Here is a 15,021-nt window from a genome sequence, read left to right as displayed (position 1 = left end):
CTAGGCATGTACTTTGGCAATATATATAAATTGTATGTTTTACAGGTTATAGGACTAAAAACATACAATATATATAAATTGTATGTTTTACAGGTTATAGGACTAAAACCTGTTTAAAAATTTTTATATATGCATTTAAAATTTTTTATAGTGTATGGATTGGTGTCTTGCCTAAATATTTTTTTTTCTATTCTTTATTAAAGGAACTGAAAAGTCAGGCAGCAAAAATATTAGGTGCAGTGGATTTTCTGGGTAATCCTTTAGGTTTCGTTTATGATGTATCAGATGGGTTATCTGAGTTGATTAATGAAGGTAACGTTGGAGGGCTGATTAAAAATGTAGCTCATGGTTTGTCAGACTCTGCAGCAAAAGTGAGTACATTGTATATATTTTAAGCACATGGAAATATATTCTATATCATAATGGATATAGTAATATAGGCATATTGTATTACTATTTTAGTATATTAAAATAATTATTTTTTTTTTGTTGAGAGAGGGCATTACATGGTTATTTCCTTAGAATGAAATTATTGATTGGGTAATGCTAAGGGAGATAACTTCATAAGAGAGTGATCGATCCCCAATTAGTGAATAAGAGAAACACAGTAACCTATCCTCCCTACTGATTGGCCATTCAGGAGATCAGTCACCCTCTTATGAAATCTTGTTTCTCTTACTTGCCTGGACATTCTGACCACCAAGAGGAGTTGTGCATGTGATCAAGAGACAGTATAGGTTCTGGAACGTAATAGGTTTTCTAAGTTGATTAACAAAGGTAATATTGGTTTAAATTTATAAAAGTAATTTTTTATAAAATATAAAAGTAAGGGAAATAATGTGCAAAAGTTGACTCATTTAAAGTCATGATTAGGGATTCTTGATTTTGTTAAGTAGAAATAGAAGGTATTATATAAAAGGTTAACTGTGGTGGAAATTATAAACCCTGAATGGTATCCCAAAAACTTACATAATAAAAAATGTATAATAAGTGATTTGTAAGGAACTCCAGTTATAGATTTGTTTATATCTGAAGGTAACATCTGCCTAATGAATATCAGTGATGCCTACACCACACTTTACTATCATATGTCCACACGTACATAGTTACTGTACTGGTATGTACATTGATTTGCAATAAACACAAGTTGGTTTCTACTCAGTGTTAAACTTGTTGCTACATAGCACATTAGTACACTTGTTTGCTTTTGGATTTGATTTCAATTTTTCCATTTAAAACAATTTTTATATTATTAGTGTTTATATTCAAATAATTATTTGTCACATAAATACTCTCTTAAATACATAAATACTCTCTTAATTTAGTGATTTTTGTTTATTTCAATATTCTGAATAAAAGAATTTTGTAGTTTCTACAATGACAAAAGTACAAATCTATGACAGCTAAAGGGCAAATCTGAGAATTGACAGTTCTGCAAACATTATAACATTGAAAAACAAAGAAAAATAATATATTAAAGTAGGGATTAACATATAGCAGTTTATGTTTACATATGGAAGTATTGTTTTTTAAATCATCATCCAGTGTGTTATACCTTGTGGGCATGCAGGTCACTATTGCAGTACAAATTACTTCCTTGAAGACAATCAGCCTTACATTAACTTCTTTCTTCTGTACTATCTTGTTTGGCTTCTTTCTTCAAACGTCTGCTTAACATCCCCCTTACTCCTTGACATGGGCATCTGCATGTGACAAGGGAATCTCCCAGTGATGCTGCCAATCCTCCAGATTAGCATCACTGGGATGCAACATGCAGAGCCTAAGTTCCAAGTCACCACCACCATAGGAATCTAACATGTTTACCATATGCAGAAACCCGTGTAAACTTGGAAAGGGAATCCGGTTGAGGGACCCAGCTTTAACACACCACTCTGGCCCCTGCTTCAACAAGATTGGGCCACAGGTGCTAAGTGATTTTGTGATCAAGTGTCTTTGCCAGTAAATTTGTGCTCTTTCTTGGTAAAATAAAATCGTTTTCAGTGCTATGTCAATTAATTCAGTAACGAAAACGCTTTACTAGATCAGATTAATTAACACTCAATTAATTCATAAAAGAAAACACTTTACTAGATCAGAAGGAAAAGAAACCTTCTTTCTTTCTTTTCTTAGTATTTTACTTTTAATACTAACCCACTACCGCTTGGTCACAAAGGTGGCACTGCTCCTGCCTCCATGTAATGGGGCTGGTAACCTGGGAGGGAAAAGCTCTCCCTTCCAGGGTCAAATGGAGCAAACAGTTTCTAAAACCCAGAAATCCACTGGGTGCATTGATGAGACCCCTACAGGCCGAAAACAGTCAGAGACTGATTTTATTGCAGCTAAAAGTCAAAAAACTGACATAGCCAGAATCAGAACTTCAACTTCATCATTATACACTTGACCCAAGAACTACCTATTGGCAAACTCTCACCATTTCTAGTGCAAAAATGACTAGAAAGCATAATAGGTATCCCAAGACAGTTCATTGATTAAGATCAGGAGACTTACTGGTTGAAGTTGCCACTGCTCGACATTCTGAGGACTACTGAAACTAAAAATTTTTGGTGGAATTTGTGTTACAGTTTCACCACACGTTTTCCTGAACACATCAAGAGGTGTCATCGCCGAATGGGACCTCATGAATGTGTCAGATGAAGAGCTAAAACAGGAACTACAAGACCAAGGAGTCATCAGTGTCAGAAGAATAATGACAAAGAAGGACGACGTACTTGTTCCTACTCGGAACATAATACTTATTTTCGATAACCCCAAACCACCAACAACAATCGAAGCAAGTTATCTTAACTGCTATGTTAGAGTGTGCATTCCAAATCCCTTACGCTGCTACAGGTGCCAGAAGTTCGGGCACTCACAGACAGTCTGCAGAGATGCAACTGCCTGTACTGCATGCAGATCCACTGAGCACATGAATACTGATTGCACAGCGACAACACTAAGTTGTCTTAACTGCAGAGAAGCCCATCTGGAATTTTGCAAGGAGTGTCCCCTCTGAAAACGGGGGAAAAAATGTATAGTGGTACAATTTCAACTACCAAGAGGCCAAAAAGTCCTTTCCAGCTCTGAATGCTAATAAACCAACCTATGCTCAAGTAACCAAAAAACAAATATCAATTGCAACCCAAACGGTGGTAACTGTATCACCAAATGAATCACTATCTGATTGGGCAAGGTTAGTATTGGTCACCATTCCACCAAACCAAACAGCAAGCAAAAAAAGTAAAGCTATAAATATGCTGATTACTGTACAACAGATGCCACCTACAGTGAAACACTACAGTATCCACTTCTGATGCAAACCAAACAGACAGCGTGGACTTAGAAAATAACTCACGGCAAGATGAACAGGTATTAGAACTAATGAGGATATTTACATGGGAAAACTCTTCTTTCCAAATAAAGGGAAACCTGAGCGAAACAAACCTTTAGCCCCTCGAAAACAAATCGAGGATTCTACTAAACCCAGATAATGCTTACATTTCTGCGGTGGAATTGTAGAGGATATCCAGCAATTTAAGTGACATACAAGATCACACAATATGATCCTATTGCCCCCTGCCTACAGGAAACCAATCTAATGGCATGTATAACTATTTCTCTACGGACTACATAATTCATCGGCAAGATCATGTTGTTAACAACCTGAGTAATCTTGCACATGGAGTTGTAGCAGTGAAAATCAACACTCAAATATCCTCCAAACCACTCCCATTAAAAACAAACCTTGAGGCAGTTGCAGTACGAGCAACATTAATTTTGACTTGATTATTGTCTCGCTATGCCTATCCCTAATCAAAATATAAGCTACACTGACTTAGAAGAACTAGTAGTACAACTTCCTAACTCTACTTCATCCTAGGGACCTCAATAGTCATCATCTGTTATGGGGAAATCAAAACATGGACAAATTATAGAAACATTACTTGACCAGCACAATTTGATTACTCTCAATAATGGCACACACACACACTTGTATGCATTTACCTACAGGATCTACTTCATCTATTGATGTCTGTCTGCACTTAGCATCCATATATCATCTATTTAGATGGACTATTCATAGCAATCCACTGGTTAGTGATCATTATCCAGTTGCCGGACTGATGCAAACATCCCTCAATTTTCTAACAGAACTCTTAAATGGAACTTTTTCAAAGCAAAATGGGATATATACAAGAAACTAGCAATACTAGAAGAAAAGCAGGTTCAGCAAACATCCACAAACTTGGTTACGGAATATATATCTAACCAAATACTATAGGCAGCAGACCAAGTGATTCCAAAGCAATCCAACAAAATATCAGCACACTCAAAATTGTGGTGGAATAATGAATGCAGCGTAGCTAAAAAAAAAAAAAAAAAAAGAAAAGAACAGAGTGTGGAACATCTTCAGGAAGTTTCCAACAACTACAAATCTCATCTGCTTTAAACAGGCTTGGGCAAAAGCAAAACATATTAGTCAGACTAGCAAAAGAGAAGCATGGAGACTTTTGGCTCCACAATTACAAGAAATACAAAAGCGCAAGCAATATTGGCCAAAATACGACGTATGTACTCAAAACATCCACACATCAACCTTCCCATACTCGCTGTAAATGGTTGTGATGTTACAACATCAGTGGAGATTGCGAATACATTGGGCGAATCGTTTATCAAAATCTCAGCCATGACATCTTACAGGCCTCCTTTTCAGTTACACAAGGCACAGGCTAAGAAACATTCCATCAACTTCGAATCAGCATCTAGTGCTGCATACAATCTCCCCTTCACAATGTCAGAATTGCACCACGCTTTAGCCATCACCAAACTCAGTGCAGCGGGACCAGATGGGATACATTACATCATGATAGCACAACTTACTGAACCAGCCCTTAAGACATTGTTACTTCTTTATAACAGAATTTTCAAAGAGAATATCTTCCTGGACAAATGGCATCACACTTATGTTTTAGCATTTCCAAAACCAGGAAAAGATCCTACAAATCCACAACATTATCGACCTATTGCACTCACCAGCTGTATGAGCAAGGCCCTAGAAAAAATTATCAATGCTTGCCTAACCTGGTTTCTAATCCAAAACAACACACTTAACCCAGTGCAATGCGATTTCTGTGAAGGCAGATCCACTCTTGACTTACTGATCAGGACAGAAATTAATATCTGTGATGCCTTTGTACGAAAAGAACACCATGTCATGGTTCTCTTTGACATAGAAAAAGCTTTTGACACAGCTTGGAGGTATGGCATAATGCGAAATTTATACAACCTAGGACTACACGGACACCTGCCAGAGTTTATCAAAACTTCCTCCATCATTGCTCTTTTCAAGTTAGAGTCAACAACCAGTTATCTTCCAATTTTATCCAGGAAGAAGGGGTTCCACAAGGTTCAGTACTAAGTGCCACCCTATTTAACATAATAATGAACTCCATAACACATAATCTACCACAAACAGTGTCCACTACCTTGTATGCTGATGACTTCGGTATCTCCTGCCATTCGCCTAATATGCGAATGGTAGAAAGACAGTTGCAGGGTGCCATCAACAAAATGGTCCGAAAACACTTGTTGAAATGAAATGGTCCGAAAACACTTGTTTTCGCCTCTTGCCACAAAAGACTATCGGGATACACTTCTGTAGGAAGCGTAACCTACATCCAGACCCAGATCTTCACCTAAAAAATCAAATCACCCCAGTGGTTCGTAGTTTCCGCTTTCTTGGTGTGGTTCTAGACCAAAAACTTACCTTCCTCGAACATATAAAAGAGCTCCAGATTACTTGCCTTAAGAAGCTAAACATCTTAAGAGTACTATCTGCACAATGTGGGGATCTGACCATTACACGCTGCTGCATTTGCATCATGCATTAATATTGTCACACCTAGACTGTGGCTTTGTGGTTTACAGCTCTACTAGACCAAGTGCCTTATGTTGGCTTGATCCTGTACACCACAGTCCTCTTCATCTTGCACTAGGGACATTCCATACATCGCCAGTCCAGAGCTTATATGCTGAAGCAACTGAAACCTCTTTACATCTACTGACAAATGCTTCTGTTAAGGCGCCTCCGTAGCCAGGTGGGAAGGAGCAGCAGTGCATAGCACACGCTTCTTGATTAGACCGGGGTTCGAGCCCGTCACCACCAAATACGGAGAATGCTGAAAGGTCAGGGAATGACCACCGCATATCCCGGAGCAATATGGCCTTAGTTGCTAATGCTCCTAAAAAAAAAAACCAAATAACAAATAAATAACAAGCTTCTGTTAAATTGCACAGCAAAAGTCAAAGGGCAACTGGACAACTTTACTTGGAATGGACTTTTTTCACCAAAATGGAAGAACCTTTACTGAGTCTACCCATCAACAGGGATACACCTGCGTTCCCTGCTAAGTGACTGACAAATTGACCTTAGCATGATACAGCCTACTACTTCTCGTAAAGTCCCACCTTGGATGTATCAGATACCACTGTGCGACCTATCACTCACATTGTTGGGGAAACACACCTTATCCCAAAAGAACATACTGTAAATTCATGCTGCATTGAGAACCCAGCACACAGAGTGCACGCCAATCTACACAGACGGATATAGAAGTGATGCATTCCCATGTTGGTGCAGCAGCAGTATTTCCCAACCTTATGACAGCCGAGAAACTCCTTATTGAATGTAGTAACTACACTGCAGAACTCTATGCTATCTACATAACATTAAATTTCACCTTCTCAACAAATATTTTGCACAGACTCAGTTAGTGCTATCCAAGCTATACAGCAGAATAAAAATCATCATAACCCCTTACTTGTACACATTTGGAATACCATGGCCAAATTACCATTAGCATTAGTAAAGGTGTACAATGCAAGAAAGAAAGCTTATGCATCATCAGCCAAAAAAAAAAAAAAAAAAAACACCTCCCATTTCACCCCTCCATTCGTACCAAATGCCTGTCCAGCTCAGCCTTAAATTTATTTGGGTTATCAACTTACACAACAGCAGATGGAAGTCTGTTCCACCAATCAACTGCCCGGTGGCTAAAGGCAAATTTCCTCAATTTGAATCTGTGCCCCATCAAGTTCTTAATCTGAGCAAGAGGAAGAATCCCATCAGCATTCAGCTTGCTCAACCCATTCAAGGCCTTATACACCTCAATGAGATCGCCTCGCAGGTGCCTACTCTCCAGGCACTGCAATTTGCAGAACTTAAGCCTTTCTTGGTAAGAGCACCCCTTTGTTCCCCTCACCAATCTTGTTGCCCTTCTTTGTACTTGTTCTAGCAACTCTACATCCTTCGTAAAATGAGGCCTCCAGACCTGTACACAGTACTCTAGGTGTGGCCTGACCATTGCCTTGTATAACAGGATTATCACCTCTCTGTCTCTGCTATAAAAATTCATATATATCATTGATAAGACTCCATGACCTGCCCTTGCTTTCCACTTCCCTGAGCGTAGTACCACGCGGTTGGTACTTTTCTCTCCGGTTATTGCTACCCATATGCAGTACTTTGCATTAGTCAATGTTAAACTTCAGTTGCCACTTTTCAGCTCATTTGCCAAAACTTATCTAGATCCAATTGGAGTAGCATACTGTCTTATCATCTGCATATCATCTGCAAACTTGGACATTAAACCTGATATACCTTCATCAATATCATTGATAAATATACAAAACAACAATGGGCCCAACACCGAACCCTGGGGAACTCCACTAATAACATTTGTCTACGAAGAGCAGTATCCATTGATTACCACTCTCTGTCTTCTCTCACTCAACCATTGCTTTATCCATTGTAGCAACTTACCGTTAATGCCATACCTCTCTAATTTGTACAGCAGTCTTCCATGTGCAACAGTATCAAAAGCTTTTCTGAAATCCAAGTATATGATATCAAATTTATTTTTGGCATTCAGTTCCTTTGCGACCACACCATAGTATCCAATCAAATTGGTCAGACAAGACCTCCCTTTAACAAACCCATGCTGTCTTAACTATTACTGCAGTCTAGATGATCCTGCAATGCTTCTTTAACCACTGATTCCATTATTTTCCCTAGAACACAAGTTAAACTAACAGGTCCATAGTTACCTGTGTCACCTTTTGAACCCCCTTTGGGAACTGATGATACCTTTGCACACCTCCAGTCCATGGGGACCTCCCCGGAATCCAAGTGTTCTAATAATTATGGCTAAGGGTTTGCATACTTCCTTGCTGCCTCCTTTAATATAACTGGATAGATCCCGTCCACCCAGGTTCCTTTTTTATGTTTTTCTCCTCCACTTTGCTCTCAGTTATTGCTTAGCTCCCTGTTAGAGTTTAATAAACTTACAGCCAGGTATCTGCCCAGTAAGACCATGCATACCAAATCTCCCTAAGGTGCTTTAAGTGCCAGAAATATGAGCACTTGCAAATGGCCTGTACTTTTGCCCTTGCATGTACTCAGTGTGGTACAGAGAACCAAGAAATTACTGTATAGGCAACTCCAAAACCTATAGGTATTAATTGCCATAGAGAATACAACACCCTCCATACTCACAACCATGCCAGCAGTGGAAAAAGTGATACAAAGACTAAATAATGAGCTGAACATATAATAACAGGAGTCAAGAAAAGTGGTAAAACTATAAACAGCAGCAAACCCACTCGGATGATCCCAGTAATATTCCATTGGTACACAAACAGAGACAACTCTTCCACCTAAAGAGTCATTTGCTCCCATTGCACACTCTCTGTTAGGCTCTTAACCTTCAAGGTACCTCAGGCATAGCATCCAAAATGGCAAATTTTTATGTGCTTAGCCCAGTAAGTATTTTATTATTTATTTAAGTAGTAAATTAATAGTAAATATTTTACTAATATTTTACTTAGTAAATATTTTACTAATATTTTACTTAGTAAATATTTTACTAATATTTTACTTAGTAAATATTTTACTATTTATTTTAAATAAATAGTAAAATATTTATCAGTTAATTGTGAAAGTTTACTGATTTAACCATGAATATGACCCTAGAATTAATCGTGTTTTGAGAAAACTAAATCTAAACTAAAATGAGATTTGTTGCAGAGAAGAAAAATGCATGAGATGCATACAAATTATCAGGTGATACAGAAATCTGTGATAGATATAAAATTAGTCTGCAGTGAAGGCAAGCAAAGTTACGCAAGAAGGCAGATTATGAAAAGTCTTTGGAAAAGGATGCAAATAAAACAGCAAAGACTTCTTAACGTATGTAAACACTAGAAGGAAGGAAGAGGATAAACCACATTGGTCCTCTTGATTACAGTGGTTAACAGTTGATGATCCTCCTCAGGTTGATTAGGTATTTTGATCTAATTTCACAGTTGGGGAATTCTTTAGGAGAGAGAATAATAAAAGATTATCAAACTCTAACAGGAAGCTAAATAATTCTGTGATAACTAAGAGGAAAATGGGAGAGAATTGTTGAAGCTAAACTTAAAAAGGCACCTGGAATGGATGAGATCTACCTGTTATATTAAGCAAAGCAGTAAAGGAAGTAAGTAAATCCTTAGCCGTAATTATGGGAGCATATTTGGATTCAGGAGAGGTATTTATTGACTGGAGATGTGCAAATATATCTCTAATTCAAAAGTTGACTACTTCTACAGGGATGGGATACACTTAAATAGAATGTATGCCAATGCAAGGAGTATAGTAAATAAATTTGATGAATTTGAAGTGCTGGTCAAGACATCAAATGCAGATTTTGTTGGGATTTCAGAGACGTGGTGTCACTCAGATATAAAGGATGCAGAATTTGAATATGGGAAGTACATTGTATACAGAAGGGAGAGGAGGGGGATTATGCTCTTAGTTAAGAAGCACATAAAAAATGAGGAAGTGCATCCAGTTGATATGGGTGGCCAGTACAATATTGAGTTGGTTTGGTGTGATATAAGCACTGGAAAACAAAAATGAGAGTAGCAATGTGTTATAAGCCTAATGATTCTGATGAGTACAATGAACAGCTGTACAGAGAAATGGAGTGTATCAATAAATCAGAATTCTTATAATGGGGGATTTTCACTTTCCAGATATTCACTGGAATTTGTGAGTTAGTCAACAGAAACTAGCAAGACGTTTGTGGATTTATTGGATGACTGTTTTCTACAGCATCATGTTAAGAAGGCAACAAGAGAGAGTAATACTCTATCTTATTATCAGCAGTGATTATGCATGCATTAAGAGTCTGAAGGTAAAAGAACCACTAGGTAATAATGATCACAGTGTATTGATTTGAGGGTTACTTAAAGATATAACTTCAATCAAAGGTAAGGGGAGGGATTTTTGCTTTCGTAAAGGTGAGAAAGCATGACTGCATAAAGTTCTCACACAGTTTTTAAATCCGTACAGTGGGACCAATTAATGAGGTTACCATTATCAAATTCTAAATGGGAAGCATTCAAGGAATTAATCATAGAAGTTACTAGGCTTTTCATACCAACTAACAAACACTCTTATGTTGTGTCATAAGAGTATTTGGATGTCAGTTGAACTGAGGAAACTTGTGGCACAGAAGAAAAATGCATGTGACGCATATAAATTATTGAGCGACACAGAAACCTATGGTACATATAAAATAGTCTGTAATCAAGTGACAAAGGAAGGTCAAGCAAGGAAAAGCAGATTACGAGAAATCTTTAACGAAGGATGAAAAGAAAAACAGCAAAGTCTCCTTTACTTATGTAAACAATAGGACGAGGATGAATCGTATTGGTCCACTCAATATTGATGGTTTGACTGTTGACAATCTTGCTCAGGTTGCTGACAAACTGAATGAGTATTTTACATCGACATTCACACATGAGGAATCCTTTAGGAAAGGGGATGCTGGAAGTTTATCAAACACTAAACAGTGAACTAAATGATTTTGTAATAATTGAGAGGAATGTGGAAGAAAAATTGTTGAAGTTAAACATACAAAAGGCACCTGGGTTGGATGAGATCTGTTTTAAGGGAGGCAGCAAAGGAAGTAAGCAAATCCTTAGCCATAACTATAAGAGCATTGTTGGATTCAGAGGAGATCCCCCGCAGACTGGAGATATGTGAATGAATCTCCAATTCACAAAGGGGTGACACGAGTAATTACAGAAATTTTGGTTAACTTCTGGGGAAAATAATGGAGTCACTGGTAAAAGAAGTAATGCAGGATCATCTAGACAAGGTGACAATAAAACTTCAGACACAGCATAGGTTTGTTCAGGGGAAATATTGTTTGAACAATTTTATTTGATACTACAATATGAGCACAAAGGAACTTGATTTCAAAAAATAATTTTGATATCATATACTTGGATTTCAGGAAAGCTTTTGATAGTTTTGCTCATAAAGGACTGCTGTACATATTGATGCAGTTAGTATGAACGAGAGCTGTAATGTCAATACGTTCTACGTTGATATCAATATTTGTAAAATAATAAGAGAAGTTTACCTCAGTATAGTACATAGAACACTTCCGTATGATACTCTCCAGGAATTAAAATGAAAAAATTGAAAATCGTACATTACAGTAACAAATAATTAAAAATCAATAGAACACAATTAAAAATAAATTTATTGCAATTAAAAATTAATTAAAAGAATTTAACGAAAAAATTGCAAAACAATTTTCCTTCCTGAAGCTGACAACCCTTTTCGACCATATTTCGTGATCACAGGAATGAAAATTACCGAATAGGGGCAAGCACAAAACTTAAATAGGCATTATTTGTCTTTGTGCATGTGCGTAAAAGCCCACAAATCAGAGATCAGATGCTGGCGAACATTAACAGAATTTTCGTGTAATTTAATTTCGACAGTTTCTGCAATTAATAGTCACATACAATTACATTGGACAATAAATATTTTGCCATTAACAAAAAAGTGTTTTTCATTAACAGCAAAAAAGGCTAATTCTGACACTGCCGAATGAGAAGCACAAACACGAGAAGCATATTGATTAACATGAATATTCAGAGAAAAATACATTTTTCTCTGAATATTCGTGTAAGACGAGTCAAAATTACCGCATTGGTAATCGGTAAATTCTTGGTAAGACGATTAAAAATTACCACAAGAAATGTTGTATACCAGGTCATCCATCTGTGTTGTGAACCAGAAAAGGACTCAGCAATTGTTCAGTATAGTGTGTAATTTCCGTATTGTCCTGACCACAATTTTAAATTCGGTATCTTTAAAGAATCTGTTAAGCTGTTTGTGCCACTGTTCAACATATGGGACAAAAATAAAGTAATTTTTTGATATTACTATTGTTGGTTAGTGTAGTATTTTGTATCCTATCCTTAGCTTGTATCCTAGTTCGGTTTATTTCAGCAAGGGGATAACCCCTGTTTAAGAACCCACTGGTTAATATTTGTATTTCTGAGCCCAAAGCAGATTCCGTCGTTGAATATTTATAGGCATTTAGAAATTGATTCAAGATAATAGATCTTTTGTAGGTGAATGGGGTGATAGCTGTTATAGTGTAGAAGCATACCGGTGTTTGTAGGTTTTCCATAGATGTTAAATTGGATTTTATTCGAGTCCCATTTAAGCGTGAAATTTAGAAAATTTAATGACTTAGTATCCGTATCCTCCCTTTCCAATGTAAATTTGAGTCTAGAATGAATATTATTAAATGAATATAAAATGTCTTGGATAGTACTACTATCAGTAATAACTAGAACATCATCTAAATACCTCCCATAGTATGTGATACGGGGTTGAAAAGATATCAAATGTAGATGCTCAATCGTTGAGAGATAGATCTCCGATATTAAGCCACTCAGGCTCGATCCCATTGACAAACTAAAAATTTGTTTGTACGCTTTGTCTCCAAAGGTGATATAATATAGTTGGCCTCAACTAACAGTTTAATTAAGTGAAATAGGAAGCTTCGTATAATTAATCGGTATACAGTTACTATTTAACCTATCCCAAATAATATCTAATGTGTTTTCAAGGTTTACATTTATATATAACAAGGTAACATCTAGTGAGAATAAATTGTCATTATTGCCAAGTCTACAGTCCTTAAGGTTATTAAATAATGTATCGTAGTTCTTAATCCCAAATTGTATTGCCTGTCTAAAGGGTTTTATAATGTTATATACATGTGTGGCGAAGGATGAAAATTCAGAGTTTCTGTAGGAAACAATGGGCCGAATAGGAAATCCAGTCTTGTGTAATTTTACCTGACCGAAAAGTGCAGGAATATTGTATGTTCTGGCATTCAATTATATTACTTTATATTACTGGCGTTTAATTATATTACTGAGCCATAGTAATGTAGTCATTTTTTCGATACATGGTTAATATTTTATTGTATTGATGGCCTAATTAGTAAATAGTGCCAGGTCTACTTCAAGATAAGCAGAGGTATCTGAAACAACTGAATCTAACATTAATATAATCAGGTTTATCCAATATTACAACTGTATCTCCTTTATCTGCCCTCTGTATAATAATGTCTTTATTTTCCCAAAGTTCACGTAAAGCTGAACTGTCATGTGTATTCAATTTAGGAAGTTGTGTTTCTTTTATGTAATTCACCACTTGGTTAATTTGTTGAATAAATAAATCTTTTTGTGGAACATTATGAAGTCCAAATTCAATATCAATTACACGCTGTTTTTTAGGTAGTTTTCGAAGTGGTAAATTATAATTTAATCCTTTGAATAAAAGCGAAATCTGGTCCTGCGATAGCGTATATGAGGAAAGATTTGTAACCTGTTGATATGTCGGTTCATTTAATGCTGGGCGAAGGGATGTTCGCGAACTAGCTGGCGTATTCTGCAGTAGCACATTGTGTGTTTGAGGGAGCGTTGTTGCCCAACTTGTATGCACTTGGTCGTAACCCCGCAAAATGTTTTAGAACTCATATTGACATGTCTTGACCCTCCCGATAATTTTTGCAATTTGTTAACGTGTCTGTTTTTTATTTCTGAGGCCTGTGCTTCCCATTGCAAATTTATAGACATCTTCAATACAGACCAATCGTTAGATGTAGATAATTTTTTAATTTATCATGAAGTTTCCTAACCTGGGAAAGGTATTTTTGTTTATTAGAATACCGAGATCTTGAGGCATGTTTAATTATATTACGCAATGTGGCAAGTGCTAGTTGCTTTATGCCCAAAATTTTATGATTTAAATTGACCCTGGCAAACTTCGGAATGATGATGTTTTGAAGGCAATATTTTAGAAAAGAAATGTGGTAACTTTGGGCTGAGTATCTTAGTGTTTATCTTGCACCAAGTAATTAATTTTGTAATTTTGCACCAAGCTGTTCAAAAAATCCCTCATAATTGTATGTATCGATAAGTTATAGGTTATACAGAAGTGTTCTATGTACTATATTGAGGTAATCTTCTCTTATTATTTTATAAATATTGGTGCAGTGTGGCGTTAAGCCCAAGTTGCTGCTATGAAAAAGGTATGGTTGAGTGGGAGTAGACAGAACGTGGTAATCAATGGGCGTTGCTCTTCATGGTCTAATGTTAATAGTGGAGTCCCCCGGAGTTTGGTGTTGGGCCCATTGACGAGAAACATACTTTTTTATTTAATGAGGCCACAATACTTCGTGTTCAACATAATTATACATGACTATAAATTGCAGAAACCATCGAAATTAAATTACACGAGAATTCTGTTAATGTTCGCCGGCCATATCTGATCTCCAATTCATGGGCTTTTATGCATATGTACGAAGACAAATAATCCTTATTTAAGTTTCATGCTCACCCCTATTTGGTAATTTTCATTCCTGTGATCATGACATACGGTCGAAAAGCATTGTCAGCTTCAGGAAGGATAATCGTTTTGCAATTTTTTCTTGATTTTTAATTGTGTTCTATTGATTTTTAATTATTTGTTACTGTAATGTAAGATTTTCGATTTTTTTCATTTTAATTTCTGGAGAATATCATACGGAAGTGTCCTACGTACTATATTGAGGTAAACATCTCTTATTAGTTTACAAATATTGGTGCAGAGTGGCGTTAAGG

At 36.6% G+C, this 15,021-nt stretch overlaps 1 protein-coding gene across 5 annotated transcripts in view; it reads left to right on the top strand.

Moving 5' to 3' along the window:
• The window catches only part of LOC150079291 (intermembrane lipid transfer protein VPS13D-like), a 1,618,665-nt gene that overhangs the window by 1,560,661 nt on the left and 42,983 nt on the right, over positions 1 to 15,021 (top strand). For all 5 annotated transcript variants that reach the window (XM_090383928.1, XM_090383929.1, XM_090383926.1 and 2 more), the window contains one exon: positions 204 to 371. In XM_090383928.1, coding sequence (XP_090240054.1) covers positions 204 to 371 — 168 coding nt within the window. The remainder of the gene's footprint in view (positions 1 to 203; positions 372 to 15,021) is intronic.

This window comes from Mastigoproctus giganteus, chromosome 10 (assembly GCF_048544385.1).
Source record: "Mastigoproctus giganteus isolate SK-2022 chromosome 10, ASM4854438v1, whole genome shotgun sequence".
Classification (NCBI taxonomy): domain Eukaryota; kingdom Metazoa; phylum Arthropoda; class Arachnida; order Uropygi; family Thelyphonidae; genus Mastigoproctus; species Mastigoproctus giganteus.
Note: the sequence above shows the minus strand (reverse complement) of the source record. Positions and strands in the feature narration are given on the sequence as shown.